This window comes from Sinocyclocheilus grahami, unplaced genomic scaffold, assembly GCF_001515645.1.
Source record: "Sinocyclocheilus grahami isolate Dianchi unplaced genomic scaffold, SAMN03320097.WGS_v1.1 scaffold3.1, whole genome shotgun sequence".
Classification (NCBI taxonomy): Eukaryota; Metazoa; Chordata; class Actinopteri; order Cypriniformes; family Cyprinidae; genus Sinocyclocheilus; species Sinocyclocheilus grahami.
In genome coordinates, this window is record NW_015505182.1 from 938417 (window position 1) to 958901 (window position 20485).

Sequence of the window (20485 nt, forward strand, 5' to 3'; positions counted from 1 at the left end):
ATATAGCATTTTTTCCTCATGCAGTTACAGACACTTCTAAATCATGACAGATGATGGGAAAATGATGCATCGGTATAAAATTCTCATTCCCTCTGATAAAATGCTACATTGAGAATCACCTCTCCAGCTCATTAAATCACATATTCAAATTTCAATCAATCAAAATCCAATTTACTTTATATATTACTACTGCAAATATATATAATCTTAATCTGCGAATACTGACAAATATTAGCTGAGCACAAGTGTTACATCTCTATTTGTATAAAAAGAAAATGAGTGAAGAGATGCAATCAATGCTCTAATATTTACATGAGCTCTGAGATACTTCTGTTTAAGCAGGGCATTACCTCGTACTCTGAGGTAGTGCCCACCAAAGCGGTATGCTTCAAATCCCAGGGAAAGTGGGGTATTGGACTGATCTAGGAACAGGTTGACCCGTGACAGCTCAATGCCTTTTCTTTCAAATACAGCTCCCAGGACTTCTCTGAAACACAAAGATAACAGATCAGCTAACCATGATTCTAAATGGATTGATTAGTTCATTGCACCACCTAGGGGTTCAAACACAAAATCACCTCAAAGTTTTCTTCTTCACAGCTGGGACGATCTCCATGCTGACGTCAATATTTAGGTCAAACTTCAGAGTAAAGCACTCCTTGCTGGGGTCCTGCAGGAGTGAAGAATAAACAGCCAGTTTATGCTTTAGGGAAAAAAGCTATCAGTTACCGAGAATACAAACTATGGTTAAATAATCAGACAAAAAAATGTCAGGAGTACTGGCTCAGTCAAAGGTACATCAAGTCTCAAAATCTTGCCTGCAAAACTAAATCATTTGTTTGAGACAGAAGAGTGGTACACAGGCTTAATAAAAATCAGATCTCTAATTCTTCTCTTACATCTGTGTGTCGGCGTCTGGTCTTCTTCTTAACCAGTTTCATTCCTCCACTCCTGCGATCCCTGAGAAGCACAAAAATAAATAATTAAATAAATAATTAGGAATGACTGAACTCACAAGGAATGCCATGGTGTCTTTTTCCCTAACCATAATCCAGTTTAACCAAGCACAGGTATTTAAATTAAGTTATTGTCATTCTTTTCAGAACAAACCACCCGCCTTTTATGCAAATTAATCATATTATAGATCGCACCTTGTTTAAAAAAAGTCAACGTAATGTGCCTGGCACAACAAGGCACTACTGCCGAGGTGGTAAACTGAGTTTTGCTAAAACAAGATTAATGTTTACATTTTCTATTGATTATAATAGCAGTAATACATGAATGATGCAAGAGGATGAAAGACGTTTGATCATGAATGGGGTGCAAGAGCATTATAACAGGGCCTAGGTGCAGAAGTGTTAATTTCAGCATTTTAAACAGGTGATTTCACCAATGTTGTGTGGTTCTGGCAAAGTATGCCAGATTGAGGTAGTCTGCTGTATCCTCTAGAACTTCAAAACTAGAATTTGTACTCTGCAAACTGAATTAGTGCAAACTTTTATTTCCTAATTTGAATAACTGAATTGTACTTCTTACAATTAATTTACAATTTTCTAATTTGTGATTAGAGGGTTTTTTAATTAAATTTCTCACAAATAGCAATTTCTACTTGATAAAATAATGCAGAACTTGACAATGTATAGAATGTTTTAAAATATACATTCATTTTAAAAGATGTAAAGATGATTTTTCCACGTCTAGAAATAAAAAGAAATATGATCTGAAATCATTTCAAGCCATTCTGGAAGTGTGCTTAGGCCCTCTAGTGGGTCCCGGCCCCCTGTTTGTTACCATTGTATATTTGTTTTAGTGACTTGCGTACTAATCTATTTTAGTAGTCAATAGAAAATATCAGACGTGTTGTAAGCTAAAGCTACTTAGACTTTCAAATCGAATTAATTGTGCAACTCTTCACAAGCCTGCCAAAAACATAATTTATACCCATTCATTTATAAGGCTGCTCAAGAGGTCAGATTTACCCTCTCTCTTCCATTTTTTCATTTCCTAAAGCAGTTTGACCATCAAAAGGAATAGATAGTCCAATCCCAGATGTTCTCCAGTGGATGACTTCCTCTTTCATTATTACAAGCATTAGCAAAACCCAAGCATGTGCCCATAATGGATGTAATGGAGATATACATTTGAAAAAGAACTGACCCTAGGTCAGAGTATCCATCCTCCCCATCCTCCATGTCAGAGGGGGGACCGGTGCGAGGCGGACAGGAACGAGTGGACACGTTCCGGGCCAGGATGGAACCTGTGGGGGAGAGGATGTGAGGCAACACTAACATCCTGCCAGAAGCTGGTAATAATAAGTAACCGTTACAAATTCAGTGACAAGTGTCATGCTCGTCTTGGGGTCGGCTGACATCTATTTTAATTTTTCAACTGAATTAAACCTGCTAAAACAACTGATAGGTTGAAAAAGAGCCTTACTTTGTGGTTGCAGGTCAAACCGTGGATGCCTGTCAAAGAGCATTCCGTCACGGGCGACGGGATGGCAGTTTGAGTCACATGACTCACAGAGGTGCAGTGGGCTGCCGTCTCTAATGTCCTGACACGACGGGTGGTGACACACCTGAGGCATAAATCATACAGCAATAATGTCAAATTAGTAAACACAACAGTGTGAAATCAAACTGTTTGTGCATCATTTTCTTTTTGGCAGTATGACCAAAACCCAATTTTTCCCAAATTTAACACTGATGTTTCTTCAAATATGGGCGCTTCTGGCCCCGGGGGAATGAGAATAAACCTTCTTCAAGCAATATATTTGTTCATTTCATTTGTCCTCTAACAATTTTCAACAGTGTATACACATACAATCACAGACGAATTCCATAATTTAAGCAGTATTTCTGAAAGATATCAATCATATTTTCACACAAAATTAATTTAAATGGTGGATGTTTACTAAGCCTATGGTGTCTTTTACATATTTTTTATTACTATTATTATTAATAATAATTTTATTATTGTGTTCCACAGTTGCATTTGTGTCTTTGTACTGAAAGCTCCAAAATATCCTGGTTTGTGTGTGTGAGCACACTTGTCAGTACAGCTCAGTTCAATACAGTTTTTAAAATTCAATAGGTTAATCAATATTTTAATAACACTTTAGTATAGGGACCGATTCTCACTATTAACAAGTAGCTTATTAGCATGCATATTATTAACATATTGGCTGTTTATTAGTACTTATAAAGCACATAATTCTGCATGACCACATTCTATATTCCTAATCCTACCCAATTCCTAAACTTAACAACTTACTAACTGTTAATAAGCAGTAAATCAGGAGTTTATTGGGGCAAAAGTTGTAAAAGGTTTGTTAATAGCGAGAATTGGACCTTAAAGGGGTCCTATTATGCTTTTTCACTTTTTGAATTTTAGTCAGCGTGTAGTGTGTATGTTTGGACATAAAAAAGATCTACAAAGTTACAAATCTCAAAGTCCACTCCAAAGGGAGATATTTCGTTTAAAAAATAAAATCACTTTTCAAGAACTACAACGAACGGCTCGTTTGGACTACAGCGTTTGTTTTCCGGGTTTGTGATATCACAAAGCGGCTCATTATAATATCATTAAAATAATTCCAGCCTACGGAAATTCGAATGGTTGGGGGGTGGGGAGGGGCGAGGTCGTGGTTAGAATGCTTGGTTGACTGCATCAGAAGAAGTGCTGCTGTAGCCTCAAGTTTTCGCAAGTTATTACACATGCACCTGAATATATTTATGTATGTAAATATGTATGTTACAATTATGAAAACGTTTTTATAATAAACTGCTGACAGTACTGTGACGAGTGGGGGCGGGGAGAGTGCAGTCTCCGGAGTACCCCCCGGCCTGCGAGGGGTGATGGGGGTATGTGACGAGTGGGGGCGGGGCCGAGAGCCGTGGGAACCAAGCGAGGCCGGTGGAGTAATTGATAATGAGCGACACCTGCACCACTCACCGGTCTCGAGTCTCACGGAGGAGCTCCGGAAGGATAAAAGGGAGGAATGACGAGTGTCGGACGAGAGAGGACCAGGCCTGGAGTTTATTTTGTGTTTTGGTTTTGTTTGTGCGCGACAGTCGTCCGCGAGGGGCTGTCGCGCTATTTTGTGTTTGTTTATTTTATTCAAGTTTGTTTAAATGTCCGCCGGTTCCCGCCTCCTTCTTCCTGAACTATGAACTTTGCTGCAAGTACAATACTGGACAATGATGTAATCTGCAGAATTTACACTTCAATTATGAGACTACAGTGTTTCCCATTGATGAGTGCGGGTGTTTTTATATCACTGTATTTCTGAAGCAAACCGATTGTCTTCAGAAAATTGGATGTCATTTTCATTTAATCTTGCATATAATGTCTGATAAAGCGGTGTTTTTTTGAGCGGAGCGCTGCTTTGTGTACAGCCGTTACTGGGGAAACCTTGATCTCTACCACTCCAACAGCGCCTCCTGCTGGCAGAGAATGAGTTTGCATATATATACCACCTAGGAAACACTGGACTATGGTATATTCAACTGTATAACAGTTTCACTGCAATTCATGTTATAATGTTAGAATTAAATAACAATAAAAACAATACATATGCACTTATCTGTACATAGTAAATTTAGTTATTTTTAACTTTTTTAACTTTTTAATTTTTAATTTTTAATCTAAAACGTGATTTAGCCAAAAAAAAAAAAAACACCAATGTATATAAACACACAAACACACACACACACACAAAAGTCTGATGAAAAATACAATATAACCGTAATATTGTGAAATATTATTGCAATTAACATTTTGTATTATAATCAATGTTGAAAAGTTTATATATATATATATATATATATATACATATATATATAAAATCTGTTCAAAGCCAAACAGCACAGTAAGGTTTACAAGGCCTTGTAATTACGAAATCCGTCTTTAGTTTTGCCCCACATGACCCCCTAAAGTCATGTTAATAAAATCAGCTTGTGATTATCTTGTGCCGACGTTTCGGGCATGGAGAGGACTGGAAAAAAGTGCATTATTGTTCTCTACTCGCAGTTATCACAACCTGAACAACCTCTCAACAATTTCAAATCAGTGTACGCTCATATCTAAAGGTCACTGTAAGAAGAAAAGTGTTTAAAATGACCACAACGTGCAATATCTACGAAACAATAAGGCATGGCACTGTGACTCTGAACAAAAAGCCATTGAAGGAAAGCACACAGACTTTAGCTACCTCTTAGATGACAAGAGCGAGAGACAGAGAAAGAGAGAGAGCTAACTCTGTCATCAGTTTGGCTATGCCTCATTTATCTGAGAACTTTCACACATCTGTGGTAAAAAACGCTGCTCAGAGACTTTTTAACAACAACCATAAAACCTCAGCTGTCGCCGTGAAATAACATACAATAATGCATTCATGACACACACCTGATGCCGGTGTCACACACACACACGTGTGAGTCTGCCTGTCTCTCTCCCCCCTGAAGTGACGGCTTCTGTAAGAACAGCAGAGAACGATGTAGAGTCTCGGGACAACTCAATGCTTTGAGCGCCCAACGCTCCCCTCTCTTGCTCTCCCTCTCTCCCCTTTTCCACTTCCCCTGCTTCCTTCCTTTCTTACTGGCTGCTTCTGAACAGCTCAGAGTCTGTGTGTGTGTGTGTGATGTAGGTGATTCAGATAGAGCAGCTGTGTGTACAGACTAATAGATCTAAAAGTGGGTGTAAGAGCAGTTGCGGTTTTCCAGCCACACCCGCTCCCACTGATTTTGCCATTCGCAAACACAGTTGTCCAACCACCCATACAAAAAACAAACACACTATACTCTGCCTCGCTTATAATCTTTCATTGCCTATTCTCATTCTCTGTTCTCATTTTTACGTCAGTCATTTATCATCTACAGTGATCATGAAACATGCAAATGCATGTACTGTAGGTGTACTATTAGTGATAGGCTAAAATATTTGCACTGTAATCTTAAATCTAAAATTTTTAGATTATCAGCACTAGTTGTGTCTATCTGGTCCCTTTTAAGGCAAGAAAGTCCATTCGGTGGCCATGTTACTGACAGACATACAAGTATAGCTCCTGTTACTGGGAAAAGACAGAAAACTACAAAATAGGATTACCAGCTAATTATCAAGTGCATTCTAATTAAAAAGAGCATGCATGCTAATGAAACAGTTACATTCTCTTTTTTGAGAATATTAAGCAAAACTCTTTTTAAAACATTTATTATATTAAGAAATGCTTCTTGAGCACCAAATCAACATATCAGAGTAATTTCCAAAGGATTATGTGAAGGAAAATTCAGTTTTTCCCATTACATGAATAAATTACTTTTTAAAATATAATTGTAATAATATTTCATATTAGTACTAAATAATTGCAGCCTTGGTGAACATAAGAAAAAAAAATATTAATAGAAAAATCTTACCAAACCCAATCTTTTGAATGGTAGTGATAACATTGGTATCATAGTAAAATAATGGGAAATTCATTTATTTAGCTCAAACAAACAAACACATAAATAATATTGTTAATAAATAAAATTTCTACAGTGTGCATGGTGATTAAAAAAAACTTCATCTAGAAATTGTTAAGAAATAATGCCCAATGCCCATATATTTATATATAACACAAATTGGTTTAATTTATAAAAATCACATTTATTTAATTAAAAATTATACACTCACAAATCTGTGTACTAGTGGTGCTGATATAAAATAAACATTAACATTATTGACACTGTAACAGAAGTTAGGAAATGCATAAAATTTTAAATGATGAGTAAATACAGTGGTCTGAAAGACTTGTGTCTGGGTCTTAGTAATTTCTGTCTTATATCTACTCCAACTCTCTCCTGCCATCATCTACTTCAGACTCTTCCCAGAGTACACCCCTACAGGGGGCTGGGTCATGTGGTGTCAGGATATCCTACATAAAAACTGAGTCTTTGAAGCCTGCGGCTGTGCTTACTTTTACCAAATCCAGAATATTACAGTATCAAAACCCCCTTTCTTTTACTCTCTCCATCCTTCCTCTCTTTCTTTGTCTGTGCTTTATATAGCAGACTGATGTAAGGCCTAATAATGTCCTAATTCATACAATGCTGTGCTTTATTAAAGTCACAAGAACCTCAGAATAATAAAACGACAATGTGCAAAAAACCCTTTATAACATGCCATTATTGATCTCAGAAAAAATACAAGACTATAAAAAACAAAACAAAACAGCAAAGGATGTGCCAGGTCAGGTAAAACATGCCCCAGGGACAGCAATCTCTCAGAAAAACAGGGAGACAAAAGTGTCATCATGAAGGACATTTCCAAAAGTTAAACGTCACTTTTGAATCCATTTCCTGTTTTTACTCAACCCTGAATCCACAACAGCTTCCTGTGGCTATGTCTCTTGGCCTTCACTTAGGAGGACTGGGATGTGTAAGAGGACTATAAGTGTGATGTCACTGTTTGTTGCTCAGTGAATGATGGGAAGCGCTCAAACATTTGAAAAATGTCCTGGGTTAACCAGGGTATCACATTGTACCTTTTCAGTAAACATTAGTAAACTATATTTTACATGAGATATATAGCATCTAATTAATATATTATTTAATATAAGATATAAATGTTATATAATTAATTAATTACAATCTTTTCTGCTCTATTGTTTACATATAAAGAGGTATATTATATTCAGATAAAAAAAATAAAATAAATAAATAAAAAGTATGTTGATCCTATGCGCTCATCAAAACAACTGACATTTGGCTTTATTTCAAAGCATGTCATCCTTACACATGAATACGCCTTAGACAATGAAGGCAATGCATATCTGATGCAGAGCTGAAAATGACTGTAATCTTACTCTTTAGGGGTCATGCATTGTGACCTCTTTGTTCATCCAGAGTCTTAATTCTCACTTGGTGACATTAGAGGTCTCCTTTAAAGGAGTGAATGAGAAAGCAGAGAGCTGTATTTGGCAAAAAAGAGCAAACAAGAAGGAGAGAATTAGAGAGCTTCATGCTGACAGCTAGTACAGCATGAAATATGAGAGGTAATATAGGTTGTTTTCACATTTGGTCTGATGTCAGTACCACTGGGAGAAGAAGTACAACTAGGGAGAAGAAGTTATTTAAAGTTTAATCGTGTCTTTCTACCACTATTACTGCCGTAAAACGGTATTGTAAACAATGACTGTTTCCAAAAGGTTTCACAAAACACTCATAATGCCTTCCATTGGTCAGGGAAACAGATAGCCCCGTTCCAAATTTTTGGCTTAACACCATTGGTTAAGCCAATGTTGCCGGGCAAGGTTGGTCGAGATTTTTAAACAAACAGAAAAATGTTTTGATAATGCCTCAGAAATACACTGTCTATATGTTTCAAGAAATCAACCTACAAAAGTATTACTTTTAAGCAAAAGATATAAGTATTATAACAGATTTAAAATCTAAATAATTACACACCTTTAACATAAAATTGAAAAGCGGAAGAAAACAATCAAGATTAAAATGATATTACATATAAAATCAATTTTGATTTCCTGCAAAAAATTAAATAAAAAATGTAAATAAATTTTAATAATTATTACAGTATTTGTAGTTTAATTTTTCAATCTATGTATATAGTTTGTCTCCGTGCCTCTAGAGGCCCCCTGTGTTCCCCTGTGTTCACCTTAGCCTTAGTTCTTCATTGTGTGTCCTTGTCAGTGATGGGAAGTTCGGTTCTTTTCCGCGAACCGGTTCTTTCGAACAGTTCGATTTAATAAACCGGTTGAAAAAACCGGTTCACCGGTTCTTTTACGCTCGACGTAATGACGTCATTGGCGATGACGTAATGGCGTTAAGTCTATCGCAGGCTTAACACATTCAAATATAAAGTCAGTAATCATAACATCAGTCAATTAAAACATCATTATAATCTGATGTTTCTTACAATTTGGATTTTTGTATCTAAAGCATCAACACATATACAGACAGTGATCTGCAAACTAGGATGTTTTACAGTTATGGTCCGAAAGAAACGGTTCTCGGTTCACCGATGCAACCGGTTCTTGACTCGAGAACGAGAACCGCTCTAACTGGAACGCTGCACGCACGTTCAATATCATCAGCTGCTTTACTCGTGTCGTGTTCATGTTCTATTTATTACAAACTCAATTTGTGAATGTGTCATTGTTAACTATAATTAATTACAGTACAGGTATTTCATAAATCATCCCTTATTCCTATTAAACATAGAGTCTTAATTATTATCCAACTTCCCTGACAAACCCCTTTGGCCTATAACCTAACATAATCTTCAACTGAACAAAGTACACAGATTAGATACATTCATCTTTTTAAAAAAAAGTAAAATAAAATATATTTATATCACACTATCTGATTTTTAACAAAATACTTGGATAGCATGCTTTTCGTCCTCTTGAAAAATTACTCGCATGCACCGTATCATCAGCTCATAGGTTCTCAAACCGGACGTGTCCGAAAGAAACGGTTCTCGGTTCAGTGTACTGGTGATCCGAAAACCGATGCAACCGGTTCTTGACTCGAGAACGAGAACCGCTCCAGCAGTGGGCGTGTACTTTGTTACCCGGCTCGCTGCACACATGCTGCTCTGCTCGTGTTCATCTTCAGTTCTCTCTTCACAGCAGTTCAGTCAGTGTACTGTTTGAGTAAATTAATTACTCCGGGATATTGGTTTATTTCGACTCAGAGGGAGTGTCAGCCATGTTAAAAAAGTGAATAACTTAAGTAATTTGTGGATTAATGCTTACTGGAGACACGAACCGTTTCAAATGATTCAGTCCGATTTGGTGAACTGGTTCAACCGGTTCACTAAGAAGAACCGGTTAAATCGAACGATTCGTTCGTGAACTGGACATCACTAGTCCTTGTTAGTGTTATCCAAGTCACCTGTGCCCTGTTTCCCCCAGTGTATTTAAGTTGTGTATTTTTCCCCTTGTTTCTCACTCGGTTTTTGAGTCTTTGGCCTGTGTTTCCTGCTGGGTCTCGCCAAGTCCTCCTGAGCTACCCCAAGTAAGGTTTCCTGAGTTTCTTTCCTTGGTTGTTTTTGTTCTCTGGTTTTGTTTTCTACCCTCGTGGAGTTTTTGTTTTCTCAAGTGTTTTTTTTTTTCATAGTTTTTTACTATTGTTAATTCCTCAGTCGAGAAGAACTTTTGTTGGATTATTCTTGCAAAGACAATTAAAAAAAAAAAATCTACATTTCCTGGGATACTGCAATGATTCAGTCCGATTTGGTGAACTGGTTCAACCGGTTCACTAAGAAGAACCGGTTAAATCGAACGATTCGTTCGTGAACTGGACATCACTAGTCCTTGTTAGTGTTATCCAAGTCACCTGTGCCCTGTTTCCCCCAGTGTATTTAAGTTGTGTATTTTTCCCCTTGTTTCTCACTCGGTTTTTGAGTCTTTGGCCTGTGTTTCCTGCTGGGTCTCGCCAAGTCCTCCCGAGCTACCCCAAGTAAGGTTTCCTGAGTTTCTTTCCTTGGTTGTTTTTGTTCTCTGGTTTTGTTTTCTACCCTCGTGGAGTTTTTGTTTTCTCAAGTGTTTTTTTTTTCATAGTTTTTTACTATTGTTAATTCCTCAGTCGAGAAGAACTTTTGTTGGATTATTCTTGCAAAGACAATTAAAAAAAAAAAATCTACATTTCCTGGGATACTGCCTCGAGTGTTTCCTTTGGATCCAACATTACCACTTCCGTGGCTCAGAGGTAAATCTCTCAACCACCACACTAGAGACCCGGGTTCAAGCCCGGCTAGTGATAGAAAAACCGAGTCAGACATGAACCCAGAGACACAGTTCCAGGGACCTGTTGGCGGTGATCGTTCAACACTAATCATCTTTCCAGTGCCATGAAGCTGTTCTCAGCCGACAGGAGGAGCTGATGGCCAAACACTCTCAACTCCTGGCTGATGTGTTGAGTTCCATCCGCCAGCTCTTTGAATGGCTCCCTGGTTCTTCACCTTCCTCTCCATCACCCCCGAGTGGCAACAGGCCTACTCCTGTTGCGGAGCCTCAACTGCCCCCTCCCAAGCCCTTCGCTGGGGATACTAGTTCCTGCCAGGGTTTCCTTAACCAAAGCACCAGCCCTCAAGTTTTCCCACAGGCAGCTCCAAGATTGCTTACATTACCCTTCTCTCAGACAAGGCGCTCTCCTGGGCCTCTGCGGTGTGGCAATCCCAGGATGCCTGTTGTGAGTCCTACGCTGCCATTGAAGAAGAGTTCAAGCGAGTGTTTGATCATCCAATCAGTGGTCGGGAAGCTTCCAAGCACCTGCTTACTCTCCATTAGGGCTACCGCAGTACAGCAGATTTTGCCATCGAGTTTCGGACTATCGCGGCAGGGAGTGGATGGAATGAGGAGGTGTTGATGGTCTGCTTTCAGGGAGGGTTGTCCGAGCCCCTTCAAGATGAGTTAGCCACCTGAGAACCAGTTGATGATCTCGAGTCCCTCATTGCGATGGCCATCTGCCTGGACAATCGCCTGAGAGAGCGGAGGGTGGCTCGCCGCAAGGCGTCTTAGTCCCAAGTTCCTGTGAGCAGGTCTGGTTCCCCAGTTTGTGTGCCTTCGTCCAGGGCTTCCCCGGTCCCTGAACAGCTCCATGATTCCCCAGAGGACATGCAGTTGGGTCGCTCCAGGCTCTCTCCTAACTAGAGGGAACATCGCATGAGGGAGCGACGTTGCCTCTACTGTGAGGCTTCTGGCCACTTTCGCTCCCCTTGTTCAGAGCTCTCGGGAAACGGGCTTCCCCGCCCAGCTACAGGAGGGCCGTGATGGGGAAAATTAGAGCTCCTCCTACTAACGCCGTCCTAGCTGTTCCAGCCACTCTGTCCTGGGGGGGGGGGGGGGGGGGGGGGGGGGGGGGTCACCAGCATCCGGTCCAGGCCATGATCGATTCTGGCACCGCAGGCGTCTTCCAGGAGACGTCCAGGAGAAACCTCTGGCATCGATTATTCCAAGGTCAAGGATCGTTGTGCACCTTTAGTGGGAACTGGAGAGGGTGGTGCGAGAAGCCCAAGAGCCAGATCCAGGAGGTGGTCCCGCGTAGGGTTGGGAATCGAAAATCGATTCCGATTCCAGAATCTGATACTTAAGGTCAGGAATCAGATACTTGCTGTCAAATTAAGATTTCAATTCCGCCTATCGATTCCTATGCGTTTTTTTTTTTCCTTCATCTGTGAGGACCAGACCTAGCGATCTGCCAGGACCTTGCTCGCTAATCTAAGCGCTCCAAAGTTTGGCTACATTTGTGATCAGAAGCCAAAAAAGCTAAGTATAATATCTGTGATAGCTAAACATGTTGCAAGAGAGATGTCACCACCAACATGACAAAGCAATTTAATTCAATAGATTGTTAAAGATCGTGAACACGATTCAAACACCAACGTGATTCCATTCCTAAATTAAAATGATTCTTCTCTTTCATTCCTCAACCTTTGACGTGTGCGATTAATGTTGTGATCACTTGGTTCGTCCGTGCAGCGTACGATCACACCAGTGTGATTTGAACATTTAAATTTGCGTTTGCGCTGCCATTGACCCAAAGAGAGCAGCTGTCTGTCATGAATGAAACAGCTTCACAGTCTTTTCAGCCACACAGTATAATTTTTTCTGCGTTACAAACATTCAAATCACAGAAGTACTGGGATAAAAGTTTATAGTTCAGATATAAACTATGTGTATGGTAGCGATTAAAATAGAGTAAATCACCTTTTGAAAGTAATTTGGCACTTCAAATGAAGATTTATCGATTACATTGTTACGCCAGTAGGTGGCGAATAGGGGCTGTTAAAATATATTTGTCTTCAATATTTATATTTGTCTGAATCATACAAGAGATTTGTTCAAGAATGCTGTACGCTGAGCGAAACAAGTACATCTTGAGTGAGTCATTTAATTATTCATTCATAAATTACGTGTCATTTTGTTTAGTTGCCTAATGTTTTTTCTTCAGAATCATGAGAGAACCACAAATTAAGCGTTAGCATTAGTTCTGGCAGGTCACGTGAGTCAAACTTGCATCAGCTGATCACATCTACCTATAGGAATAGGACACCTATCGCAGCATTCCTATACAAGCTCTATTCAGTATTATTCAGCAGCTTTTCAACTTGCTCAGGAGCAAATTACCCTCCTCCATCCCCAGCTCCTCCTTTCGCCACAGTCAGGACTTGGCTTTCTGATATTCCTTGCTAATCGGACTCCTTTATCTTGAATAAAGTGTTACACTTAAATATCATTAAGTACTTTAATGATATTTGCCTTGTTCTGTTCTGTTAATCCTAGGGGGGTTATTATTGCTGCTCTCCCTGCTCATTCATGACAGGCTGCATGGATGGGCAGGGAGTTTTTTGCCCAGAACAGAACCATACCACCAAACGTGGTATGGTTGGAAAAATGGGGGAAAAAAAGAAAAAAAAAACTAAATTTATTCAAAATCATGCAGCTCTATTTTGCACACAAACGGCTCTTAAAGAGTCCAGCTTTTATGTAACCTGGTGGTTTTTGATCGTGGTATTGAGCTCCAATAAATGGTTTGCAAAAAAGAGACACAGGATAAATGTTTGATATCATTATTTAATCGAAAATAATCGGAATCGATCAAATTCAAACGATACCCATCCCTAGTCCCACGGGACACCTTTCGTCTGGGTTCCATCCTAAGTCTAATGGCCAGACGGAATGGATTAACCAGGATCTAGAGACCACCCTGCAGTGTATGGCGGCCAATAACCCCACCTCTTGGGCTACCTACATCATGTGGGCTGAATATGCCCACAACACCCTCCAGTCCTCGGCCACTGGACTATCCCCCTTCGAATGCCAGTTCGGGTATACGGGTATATAAGAGGCACAGGTTGGCATTCCCTCTGCCCAGCGTTTGGTCCAACGCTGCCGGCAGACCTGGAGGAAGGCTAGGAGTATCCTTCTTCAGACCTCCCAGAGATACCAATGTCAGGCTAACCGCCGCCGCTGGATGGCGCCTAATTTCCAAGCTGGTCAAAGAGTCTGGTTAGCCACCAAGAACCTGCCTCTCCGGGTTGAATCGAGGACACTTTCCCAGAAATTCATCGGCTCTTTTTGCATTGCAAGGAAAGTTAACCCTGTTTCCTATTGTTTGTTTCTTCTCCGTTCCCTTAGAATTAACCCTACGTTTCATGTCTCATTGTTAAAACCTGTCTTGTCATCTCCCTTTGAGTTGTGTATTTTTCCCCTTGTTCCTCACTCAGTTTTTGAGTCTTTGCCCTGTGTTTCCTGCTGGGTCTCACCAAGTCCTCCCGAGCTACCCCAAGTAAGGTCTTTCTGGTTTTGTTTTGTCCCCTCTTGAAGTTTTTATTTTCTCAAGTGTTTTTTTTCCCCATAGTGTTTTACGGTTGTTAATTCCTCGGTCGAGAATAACTTTTGTTGAATTATTCTTGCAAAGACTTTTTTTTTTAAATAAATCTACATTTTCTGGGATACTGCCTCGAGTGTTTCGTTTGTGTCCAACATTACCACTTCCGTGGCTCAGTGGTAAATCTCTCAACCACCACACTCGAGACCTAGGTTCAAGCCTGGCTTGTGACACTCATGGGTTCAAATTTCTCCTTGAATATGGTACACACAAAGTAGAACTTTTCCTAGTAGCTGAGTATTATTGCTCCATCTGGTGGTAGAAAGCAGCAGTGAGGCTTCACAATCCAAAGCATTCCATGAACACTGATTTACTCCCCTTTTCACTTCTTTTGTCCTTGAAATATTTTAAGCAGCACATAAAGTTTTGAATGTCTGCGTCTCCTGAAACTGTTGTGCTACAGGTGTCAGTTCAGTTTCTTCTCACACTCAGCTGTTAGGTAACACAGAGACAGACATAAAGCAGTGACAGAGAAGACAAAGCATAGACCTGCTGCTGAAGATGAAATAATCCTTTCAATCATATTAATGGCTGTAAACGAGTCTGAGAACCTGCTAAGGGAAAGCAACACAAAAGAAGATATTTTGAAGTTTGAACAACGCTCAGTGCTGTTTGGACCCCATTGACTTTCATAGTTTGGACAAAAAACACTGGCATTTATTTTTAAAATACAATATTCCTCAGAAAAAAGTCACAGAGGTTTAGAACAAGATGAAAAATTCATTACAATTTTCGTTTGTGGGTGAATGATCAATTTAATAAGCTAATTTCATGGTTGTGAGTTTCTTGATGTCTTTAAAATTACTTTGTGAGGAAAATCCATGATGAGATGCCAGGTTAACCTCAAGCCAACGGATTAAATATATTATTGAACACTGAAAAGCAATTAACCCACTTTTCTAACTGAAATCAAGCCTTTGAAGCCAAGACATTGGCAACCCTGTGCATTTTCATGAAGAAAGTGTCTAAAAGACACCATTATCCCATCTGCTAACCCATAATACTCTGTTCTGCTCCAGCTTAGTGTCTTTGTAAGCAGCATATTCATCTTTTACAAGACAAATTACAGTCAGCTGCTAATGTCTGTGTTTATTATAGTGCAGTCACTGTTTAGTCTGTGTTTATGTAAGGGATAAGGATGGCCAACCTATTTCGCAACTTTTTCACACACATATTTACACATGCACACAAGCATGCAAATGCACACACACATAAATTATCAATGCATAAACGCACACATTCTCACACGGTGCTAAATTATTACAGATCCTGTTCTGTGTTGGTTTCATGTGGAATTAATCTATAATGGATCCAGTTTTGCCACGTAGTGAGAGGTCTACCCGACCGGATTTTTTGCGCCACGGGAATTGCGGGATTAAATTCCTGAATAAAACACGGTAGCGGTTGGTAACTCTGGTGTAATTTGAACGGGAGTGGGCGGTCTAACAATATCTCGTTCCCGACGTCCATTTAGAACAGCATATCTGCGCTTTTTTCTTATTGACCACCGGTACAGCTTGCACTCAGGACTGTTATGCACGTGCTGCACGCATGCTTTAAACCTCACGCGTTTTGATAGCTGAGGAAGAACACACACAACGATGCTCAGAGCAGTCTGTACCTGTGGTAAATATATGGCCCTCAGACAGAACAGGCAGGTTGTCGATGAGTGACAGTGCAGAATAAGGATGGAGCAAAGGTTCAACTCGGTTTTGTTTATATTTTGCTTAGCCTATAATTTTAAATAAAAGATGTCATATTTATTTACTTTTCTCTGCGACACTTTTCCTACTGTTAACAGAAAAATGTCAAACGAATTTAGTATTTTGACAAGAGGAATAAAAATAGCTAATAGGCCATTTTTGTACAACTTAAATTTTTAGACACTTTTTCCCTATTGTGTTGTCAATGTTAAACGAATTGTATCCTGACAAGACAAATAAAAATAAGAAATAAAATTTTTGTACAATTTTATTTTCTCTGACACTTTTTTTCCTACTGTGTTGTATAAAATATTAAACAAATTTTGTGTCTTAAGATAATTCCTATAAATTCAAGACTCTTGACAAGACGAATAAAATAACATACAATTTTGTGCAGAATACACTTTTATTTGTCAGCCTATCTCTCTTTCTTTCAGTAGCGGAAATTTAAATGTGAGATTCTGGAAACGAGATCTAAATTTAGCGGGAACGGTCGGGTCGGGAAGAAAATTATTCTAAGCGGACAGCGGGTGAACAAAGAGTAAATATATAGCGGGAGCGGGTGGGTGCGGAATAGAACCTTGCGGGAGCGGGACTAAAAAAAACAGCCCCACGCAGACCTCTACCACGTACTAAAATAAAGACTTATACCAATTCGTTTACACACAAGAAAACAGACAAACTTAAAGCTGAAGTGTGTAATTTCTTGCTTCTAGCGACCATTGGTCAGATAAACAGTATCACACTTTTCGGGGAAATTAATCTATGAATGGCTTGCTTACAGTTTTTTTTTCAACATTTTTAAAACCTTGCCTCTTTTTTCAAAACTTTACACACAAATCCAAGAATTGCACACACAAAATGCAAAATGCCTCACATCTCTTGCAAAGTGAAGCACTGCATTCAAAATATCACATATCTCAAAACCAAACATTTGCAAAAACCTTTGCCATAATCTTAATTCTTGTTAGATTTTTGTGTTACATATTGTGTGTTGTGTTTTGCAAAAAATGTTTTATGAAATTGAAAAGGCAGAGAATTAGCATATGGTTTTGCAGATTTGGTGTGTGGTTCTCAGTGGTGTTTGAGTGTCAGATTTCAGAAATTTTGTGTGTAAGCAGTTGAAAAAACTATAATAAACCTGGCATTGTATATTATGAATATTGCTTTTATTTCTCTTTTACAAGTCGTTTTGGATGAAAGCATCTGCTAAATATGGAGGTCTGTTTCCACCATGGATTTAAAAAGTAAAGAAAGGTTATTGCGACTTTTTATCTCACAATTCAGCCTTTTTAGCAATTCTGTCTTGTGAGAATTGTGTCTCACAATTCTGACTTTTTTTGCAATTCTGAGAAGAAAAAAACATCAGAATTGTGAGTTATAAACTCAGATTTGCAAGAAATAAACTCAATTCAAAAAAGAGAGTAAGAATGAGATATAATCTCAGAATTCTAACATTCTTTCATCCAATCCTGAGTTTTCATCTTACAATTCTGGGTTAATATCTCCTAGATCTGATCTGATTTTTATAAATTTTTTTCAGAATTCTGAGTTTACATCTCGCAGTTCTGGGTTTATACTTTATCTTGCAAATCTTACTTTTTTCCTCACAATTCTGAGTTTACAAGCGATAATTCAGACTTTTTTTCTTGCATATGTGAGTTTATGACCACACAATAAATTCAGATATAAATTCAGAGTTCCGAGAAAAAAATCTAAATTGTCTTTATTTATTTATTTCCCATGGCCAAAACAAGCTAAAAGCATAAATATTAATGTACTTAAAGCTGTCTGAGATAAGAGCATTTTAACATAAAAAAAATACACACTTCACATTTAAATGTCAGCTAGCAGCATGAACAGTTAAACGGCAACAGCAAACTATCGTCATCATCTTTGTGTATTTTCACCTCTTGACCCCTTGCAGGAGACAGGAAGAACAAACCTACATGAAACTTGTAGTGCACTAGAGACAAGCCACAAAGACCACAAAACATAAACATTGTGACTCATACACGCACACTTAAACTCTCCTTCGTTCTTTTTCAGCAGAAACCTTTTCAAATAAACAAGAGTCCCTCTCATCTTTCCATATTTTAAGGGTAATGACATAAGTGTGTTCCTGGTTCAGATAAAAACATTGGGTACATTAAGTTCAGTCTGGCTTCGATCAGAGAGGACTAGAAACAGAAGTGTTTACCCAGAGACTCTTTTCAAAAGCTTGCTAAAGTTCAGAGGAGAGTTGAGCTGACAGGAAATATAGGACACCAAAAAAACAAGCAAACATCACTGTGATGTCCTATAATGAATCAGACATGTTCTGCGTAAACAAGCTTTATTGGTGTCCTTTATACAGATTTATCTGTATCCAGAGTTTAGTGAAGAGGGCTGTTACTGGCAATTTTTTTTGCATACAGAAACTGTTAGTACTCTCTCATCTGTACCTGCTCAACAAGATAGGCTGCCTTGTTGGTCTTACTAAACAAAAGATTGCTAGTCTTGGAAACCAGGTTTGATAATCTGCATTATTTTGGACAATTATCATCCATTCATTTCAGATATGAGCTGTAACTAAAATCTGAATTGCACATCAGTTGTTTCTGCGATGTTTAGGGTTTAGATGTTTAGACTTTTTAACTGAAAAAGGTGTTTGCTTATATATTCAATAAAAATAAATAATTAATATATAAAAGCTTAGTCAACTGAGTAAATCAATTTAAATAATCATACTTAATTTCTTGTTTTTTTTTTAATCAATGCTTCTCAACTGAATTATCTGATTTCTCTCTCTCTCTCTCTCTCTCTCTATATATATATATATATATACCTGCTCAACAAGATAGGCTGCCTTGTTGGTCTTACTAAACAAAAGATTGCTAGTCTTGGAAACCAGGTTTGATAATCTGCATTATTTTGGACAATTATCATCCATTCATTTCAGATATGAGCTGTAACTAAAATCTGAATTGCACATCAGTTGTTTCTGCGATGTTTAGGGTTTAGATGTTTAGACTTTTTAACTGAAAAAGGTGTTTGCTTATATATTCAATAAAAATAAATAATTAATATATAAAAGCTTAGTCAACTGAGTAAATCAATTTAAATAATCATACTTAATTTCATGTTTTTTTTTTAATCAATGCTTCTCAACTGAATTATCTGATTTCTCTCTCTCTCTCTCTCTATATATATACAAACATATATATATATATATATATATATATACAAAGGAGGGGAATACTGGCACATATATTTGTCCAATTTAAGGTTACTGTATCCAATACATCAGTATTCATATTGTGGTTGCATTGTAATCTATGATTTTAAAGGTAAAGGAGCACCTGTTAAAATACAAAAGTGGAAAGTGTTGGTAATGAATAGGCACCAGGTTTGCCAGTGATAAAAAATGGGAGTGACTGATGTTTAAAAGAAAGAGGGACACAAGAAGGAATACACTGACTTTTTAGTCAAACCAGTTTGGCAATGGTCCGAAGACAATAAAGTGCAATCAAAAACAGACAAACAGAGAGACATAAGAAGAGAGACCGTGTGTATAAAGGGAGAGAGAGAACAACAGGAAGGGAGAGACATATTTTGTTTTGTGTAAGCGCGTTTATATGTGAACAGCCTCATATACTCTACAGTAATCTCTCTTTTCCATGCCTCCCAGGAGAAGGCTGGTGAAACGTTGCCTATAACATCATATCCGTCCTCTCACCAGCACAAAGACAAACAAAACTTTTGTTTTTCCTGTCAGTTCCCTAAGCACACCTGCTGACAAATGATTATTGTGCTGGAATATTCCATGTGATAAATGCAATTGGCATGCCTGGGATTTTTGTCCATAAGAGTCCACGAAAACACTAAGAGGTAAACATTTACCAGCTCGCTTCGCCCCTACAGGGCTTCCCTGTGACACATACTGACGGGTTACCTTGGAAGCAAGCCGCCGTTCGGGACAGTTGGGATGCTGACACAAGATGCCAGTTTTCTCCTCCTGTGCAGGCTTCTCACCTAAAACAACATGCAAACAGAGGTTAAAGATCAATCATATGTGGGAGGGAATTAAAAGTAAGGTCAAGTGGTAAGCCAAACTGGAAAGGCTTAGTCACGTTGGGGGGGGGGGTATGTCGATATGACCAATATGAATAATTTTATTTCACAATAATGATATATTTATATAGCACAATATAGTTATAAATAAGAAATGTTACATACATTGTATATAGTAATCAAATGTATAAGAACACTGCATATTCTTCACTGTGTAAATTAAATATATATATATATTTATGTATACTTATTAAAGTTACAAAAGTGATTTAGTTAAGAACAATGAGAGATTTTATGTTTTGTTGTTTGATTAGACTGCTGTCACTTTAAGAGCTG

The 20485-nt window shown here is 38.4% G+C and overlaps 1 protein-coding gene across 1 annotated transcript in view; it reads right to left on the reverse strand.

Annotated features, from left to right (window-relative positions):
- Window positions 1-20485, reverse strand: part of LOC107560473 (pleckstrin homology domain-containing family G member 5-like) — a 50182-nt gene that overhangs the window by 22128 nt on the left and 7569 nt on the right. Inside the window, exons 4-9 of the mRNA XM_016244699.1 lie at window positions 20031-20110; window positions 2437-2578; window positions 2158-2257; window positions 900-960; window positions 579-670; window positions 351-487 (exon numbers count right to left, since the gene is read on the reverse strand). Coding sequence (XP_016100185.1) covers window positions 351-487; window positions 579-670; window positions 900-960; window positions 2158-2257; window positions 2437-2578; window positions 20031-20110 — 612 coding nt within the window. The remainder of the gene's footprint in view (window positions 1-350; window positions 488-578; window positions 671-899; window positions 961-2157; window positions 2258-2436; window positions 2579-20030; window positions 20111-20485) is intronic.